Below are 6,271 nucleotides of genomic sequence, written 5' to 3'. Positions count from 1 at the left end.
TATTTTATTTTATTTTATTTATTTTATCTGGTTTTAACTCGCTGGACTATATGGGTTATTGATCTTCATCTTGATTAAATTTTATATTACTCAGCATTTGGATCCAGATCTGAAACTTACCAGGGTTCAAGGCTGTTAAGACCCAGGAGATTGATTTCAATCCATTAGGTTGATAGCTACATGTCAGAAACTTGACTGTTGACAAATATTAAAAAAATATATAAATAATAGGTACATTTGAAGGCGGGACTCTAGTTCAGGCCTGTGTCAAGCAGCAATTCTGATTTTTAATTACATTTGTCTTTTTTTCTTCTTTGTAGAACCAAGTTGCTAATCTTAAAATCTTTACCCACAATTGTGAGAAACTATATATGGAGCCTGAAGTAGAAAAGGAAGGCACGTTCATGACTTGTGAGAGTGCAAGAACCATCTATCCAGCTTCAGAAATGCTCTGTACTGAAGAGACATTACAAGCAAAAAACGCGCATTTACAGACTTATTCTCAACACCACGCTGCTTGTGATAAGAGAGAAAGTTGTCATCAACAAGTCGTCTGTGAACAAGGAATTAAGATTGTTAGTAATGGCAACAACTCAAAGAATGATGTTTCCCCTTTTCCTTTGTGGGATACGAACTCTGTTCCTGATAAACAAGAATGTTTATGTGCTGTTCTGTCTTCTGCAAAGCTATGTGATGAGCCAAGGGAGGGAGAGCAACGGTGTAGTTTTGACTCACACGATAGCAACGACACAGATATTCTCTGTAGTACATCATGTGACGAATCTCTGTGTCAAGCTAATCCCAAGTCAGTCCTGGAATCTGGAGAACCTGGGTGCAAAGGAGATGCTGATATATCTGCAGTGCATGACAAGCTGTGGAAACTTCTTCATGAAGATGACTCAGACTATCAAATCCCATTTGAAAACCGGGGGCTCACAAGTTTAGAAATTAGGCCGACGGATGTCAAAGTCACAGAACTGAACTTCGTACAGGAGACCTGTTCTGATCATCCTGTGCCAATAAATCTGATAGATGAGCAGGAACCTGTTACACAACCAGCTAACAGACAAAGAACAGAGAAAGATGACTGCAATGTTTCTGATATCCTACTTAAAACAGACGAAGCACATAACAGTGCATCCATGGGAAACATTTGTCTTGCACAAGTGGTAGAAACAGATGGTATATGTCTAGATTCTAGCACTGGAAATAAAACGGAAACAGCATCCATTTGTGTTTCAGCAAGTAGTATCGTCTTAAGTACAGGGGAGTGCTTGGAGCAGAAGCTGAATCAAACGTTAACTGACAGTAATGGATCCATTCAAATGACTGTTGCTTGGGAAGGAGAGCTTACTGTTACTAATGCTTCACAAGCATGTGATGCAGATTCTCCTCAAAGGTTGAAAAATGCTCAGAGTAGTAGTTTAGCATGTGACAAAGAATACTCGGCTTACGTGTCAGATAAGTTGTGTGGGACAGTTGGACCATTACTTTGTACTGAGCACAACATATCCTTGATAAATGAGTCTGTAGCTGGTAAAGGGTGTAATTTTGGAGACTGTTATCCAGCAAGAAAAGAACTGGCTTATTTCCCTGAAAAGAAAGACATATTCCCCAGTGAGTTTACACATGAAGAACACCCATCTGTAAACACCATACATAAAAGTAATGAAGAGAATTTACATGAAAATGGAAATCACTCAGATTTGAATGCACAAAGTGACATTAATTCTGACAGTTATCATCTTTCAAAAAATGATGACTGTCAAGATGTCCAAGTTGTTTCTAATGCACAGAAATACGGTTACCTAATGCAATCGCCTAATTTAATTAAGACTCCCGAAACCGTAACACATAAGAATCTGCTCCAAAATATAGACCAACTGACAGAAATAGAAGAAGTGGCATTCACTCCCTCTTCTGAGGATCCATTTTTAAGAGATTTTTATGTAGAAATACCCAGATATGAACCATGTAAAACAGGAGAGATACGCGTAGGTGATGAACAAAGGTCTGAAACTTCCCATGACTCAGGAGTTTCAGAGAGTCAGACTGCAGTTTCCCCTCATGATACATCAGAACAGCATGTATTTTTTGTTGACAGCACCTTTAAGTCTGATGAAGAGTTAAAAACGGATTCTTCGAAAAATCACACAGATGCATCTGTAAGTGAAACATCAGTTAGTACCCCACTGCCTAGAAAGGCACAAAATGAGTACCACAGCATAGCAAACGAGGCTTATAGAGATATCAGTAATCAGTTAGCTATCCGACAACTGGCTGTAGAAGAAACATTACCATTCTTCACACCTGTACGCCAGTCAGAGGGCCTTCCTACCAGTGCATCAGCAATGGACTGCCCTGCCACAGGAAGTCATGTAAAAACTGAATCCACACAAACTGCGGTCAAAGTAGATGAAAATTTGAGTACGCTGGAAACTTTCTGCAAAGCATTGCAGGATCGGTGCCATAGGGTGCCTGAAGAAAACAAGGAGGAAGCAGTCTTGTGTGAAAATAAACAAGAGATTCAAAGAGCTACTGAATATAACCCAGGTGAAGCTGAAACAAAGTCTCCTTTGCACACTTTAATTAGCTCCAAGGCTCAGAGAGAGATCATGAATATTAGTGCTAAACAGTCCTGTCCTGACTTTATCTCTTCCAGCAAGCTAATTGAGGTTGATAATTCAATGAAGTCTACTGAGTGTGGTAAGGATGAAGAAGTCATTACATCAGAGAGCATAGTAAGTGCTTTAGTTAATTTGCCACCAGTTGATTCAGGGAACAACCAGTATTTTCAAGAGCAACCACCTTACAGCAGAACTCAGCCATTCTCCTTAGCATTGACCACATATGATCCACTCCCAGTCAACGCGGAAAGGCTAAGAAATCAAGAAGGATCAAAATCCTACCAGACATCCCCAACCGTTGCTGAGCCCGAACCCATCAAATGTAAACAAGACACAGCAAAAAGCGGGCATTTTGCTACTGGAGCTAAGACGAAATTACCGCCAGCTACACTGTCAAAAAAACCCCGACTGGAGGGGAGAGAAAATGTCAGCAATGATCCTAGCACTGTTAAAAAGTCTGTGAAGAGTGAGGCAGGCATGATTCATAAGGAAGATAGAAAAGAGCAAAGGAAACTAATTTTGAAAAAGGATAGCAAAGGTAAGAGAAAACTGATTTTCATTTCTGTCCTTTCCCATCGTTCTGGCTACAGTACGAAATTCAAATTCGTTAAACACACTGCAAGCCTGCGTTAGTCTAAACCATGTCAGCTAAAGGTGTCCTGCCCTCACTGATTTTAATTTCCAGTTCTGTGAACTTAGTAACTAGTGCTGTGCCCCTGCCACAGAGCTGAATCCTCCCTAACATCCTTTTCCTAGCTGGCAAATATATGCAATTTATGAACTTTTTAACCTGTTTGAAATAGTTACTTCTATGGGACCACATAACTACACACAATATAGCAACTGCAGGCCCAGTACTTGCATGTTGTTATGTTGCCCCGGGGCTGTGTTCCCAGTTACGCTTCTGCACTGTGGCTCCCAAATGCAGTTACCCTCTCTCGGCTACCAAATGGTTTCATTGCTAGCAAAGTGTTATTGTTATTAGTAGGGTGCCACTGATAAACATAATGTTTGCAGTCCTATCTGATGACTGATGGCTGGTTCTGCATTCCTTTTCACAACTGTTGGTCGTAAGTGACACTGATAAAATTAGCAATACTAAACTGACACAGAAAACATATAATTGAAATGGGATTCAGGTTGCTTGTCAGAGTCTCTAGGAGGTTGCTAGCAGGTAAAACAAAATGCAGACAGGAGTAGCAATAGTGTAACAGCTAGACAGATGAGGTATTTGTGGTTTCTATGGTTACTTTGCAAGGACCCAGGTCTTGTTTTTACCTTTTGATGTTACATTTCATATTCACATCATAAAATAATTTAATAGATCAGAGCAAGACTGAACAGTGACTAAAGGTAATTTATGCAGCTCTGAGAGATTCTAATTACAGTGCGGTCTGAGAGTTCTACTTTTCCAATCATGTTTAAAAAAGCCCCAAACTTTTCTCTGTTTGGAGATGTGTCCTTTGCCAGAGAACCAAAAGTGCGGGAGGAGAGACACATTCCTTCAAAGCAGAGCAAGCTATTGTTTTTTCCGTCTACCCGAGGCTATGCTTGAAAAATGCTCTAAACGTTCAGGCTTGAATCAGATAAATCTGAATTTTCTTAACACGCTTGTAATCTGCTTCAGTCTAGTCTGAAATGAATGTACGTTTGTGCTTTAGAGAATTGTGTGGACCTTTGCCCAGCATTATGGGAAGGTTGGTATGGTTAGTCTGGTATATGCTCAGTGTTCTCTTTTGTATTATTTTCAGCTGCAGGAGGGACGACTTTGTGGTCAGGGCAGGGAATCTGGAGGCATTAGTTCTATTTACAGTTTGGTCACATAACTGTCTGTGTCATTTTAGCCCTGATTCAGCAAGATTCTTGGGCCTAAGGACTTAAGTGACTACAAGTTAAACATAGCAGTGAATTCCAGGTGCCTGACCCTTCATGTTGGATCCAGCATTAGACAGGGAAAATTAGAGTGCTGGAATGGGATCCCCAAGGGAGGTGTGTCATGCCAGCTCATTTGGAGTGCAGCAGCACAGAATTAACACAGTAGGAAACATAACATCTTGCATTTTACATCCCTTACATCTAGCATGGATGTCTCACTTGAGCACAGGGATGTGTCATGATCCCAAAACCTTTCCTTAAGTATATATTGACTCCCTCTCTTTCCAAGTACTCTCCATTCTCTCACTCACATCATGCCCATGTGCAGAAGATGCTGGAATGTTCTGTGAGCCAGTAAACTAGTCTTAGCAGAGAACCAGGTTGTCAGGACCTTGCCCAGACTGAGCAGCGCTCTCTTTCTCTAGCTTGAATGACTCTTGGCTTAGTTCTGCGTGATGGTCAATGTTTAGCAAGAGCTGTGCCCTGTGGCTGCAAAGGTAGGGACTTTCTTTAAAGGTGGGAGGTTAATCCTTTGAAACTGAAAAGGGAAGCAAAGGCTACGGACATTGCCAAATGCACATAGCTAACCACTAAGTGTGGGTTCCTCCCTCCAGCAGCATTTTAAAGGAAGTGGTGCCGTCGCTGCATCTTGCAGAGGGTCTCATCCTGGCAGTGTATTTTAGGCATGTTCCAAGAACACCTTGGAGCATCTCCTGGGACATAAGTCTTTTCTCTGAAAGGCTGTTAAAAATATCTACTAGTTACAAGTATTCAGTTAATGTGAATTCTCATTATGTAACCATATGGTATGCTTTTGTGGTACCTTTGTGGTGTCTTATTTACTGATAAAACGAGCTGGTCCTTTAGTCAGAGAGTATGTATTTTGGTTTAATAAGTTATTTTATGTCGATGCCTTTTCAGGCTAGAACTTCCCTTGGGTCCTATTCCATAAATTCAAAATGTCTTTGCATTGAAAGCATTTCCATTGACTGTGTGGGGCACTGAATCAGTCTTTTAAAACCTCTGTATTTTAAAGCCTTCATTTCTGCATCAGAAGAAATTATAATTATTTACCAGTGTTGTTAGATTCATATTCTTAACGTCTGCAAATTGTTCTGGGATTCCTTTAAAATGCCAAACCATCATTATTATCTTCTAATCCTAAACTGTGGCTCTTCTGTTTCAAGCTCCCAAGCTGCTGAAGAAAATCCAAGCGGAGTTGTTCCCTGACTGCTCTGGAAATATTAAGCTATGCTGTCAGTTTGGTGACATTCATGGTGACTCCACCATTACATGGACTAAAGATTCCAAGTTACTAGCCCGACTGCAGAGAAGGTGAGTGAATGTTTCTGAAGGACTGGTAGTTTCTAAATATCTTTTGGGAAAATATGCCAGTGATTCGCTCTTGTACCTGTTAGGAGGATTAGTATGATAGGTGCAAAAAATAAGTTTAAACAGGGTAATTAAGAGCATATCTTCACCCAGTGCGTTACTATTGGTCATAGTTTGCATTCCATCACCAGTAATTCCTCTCTGCCTGTTCATAACCAGTCTCCTCCAACATTCATGTACTGTAAAAGATCAAATGAAGTCTGAACCTCAGCACCCAGCCAAATAACATAAACACCCTTGGGTAACACGTAGGAGGCTCTCTGTCCTTGTGTGGTGGAAATGAATTGCTGAAACAACTCACATGCAATGTAGAGCTTGACGTGGTTATTCCGCAGTATCAACACAGACGAGGGGATGAATAGATTGAGAGCAGCCCT

The 6,271-nt window shown here is 40.7% G+C and overlaps 1 protein-coding gene across 1 annotated transcript; it reads left to right on the top strand.

Annotated features, from left to right (window-relative positions):
* Positions 1-320: 320 nt before the first annotated feature.
* On the top strand, positions 321-5,837 carry LOC104293791 (the record flags this gene model as incomplete). Its single annotated transcript, XM_009893318.1, has 2 exons — positions 321-3,165; positions 5,690-5,837. Coding segments are annotated over 2 exons (2,993 nt in total), but the record flags the coding sequence as incomplete, so codon positions are not given.
* Positions 5,838-6,271: the final 434 nt, after the last annotated feature.

The sequence above is a fragment of the Charadrius vociferus genome, unplaced genomic scaffold, assembly GCF_000708025.1.
Source record: "Charadrius vociferus isolate BGI_N301 unplaced genomic scaffold, ASM70802v2 C16319017, whole genome shotgun sequence".
NCBI classification, from domain to species: Eukaryota; Metazoa; Chordata; class Aves; order Charadriiformes; family Charadriidae; genus Charadrius; species Charadrius vociferus.
The sequence above is the reverse complement of the archived record's forward strand: the minus strand, read 5'-3'. Positions and strand labels throughout refer to the sequence as shown.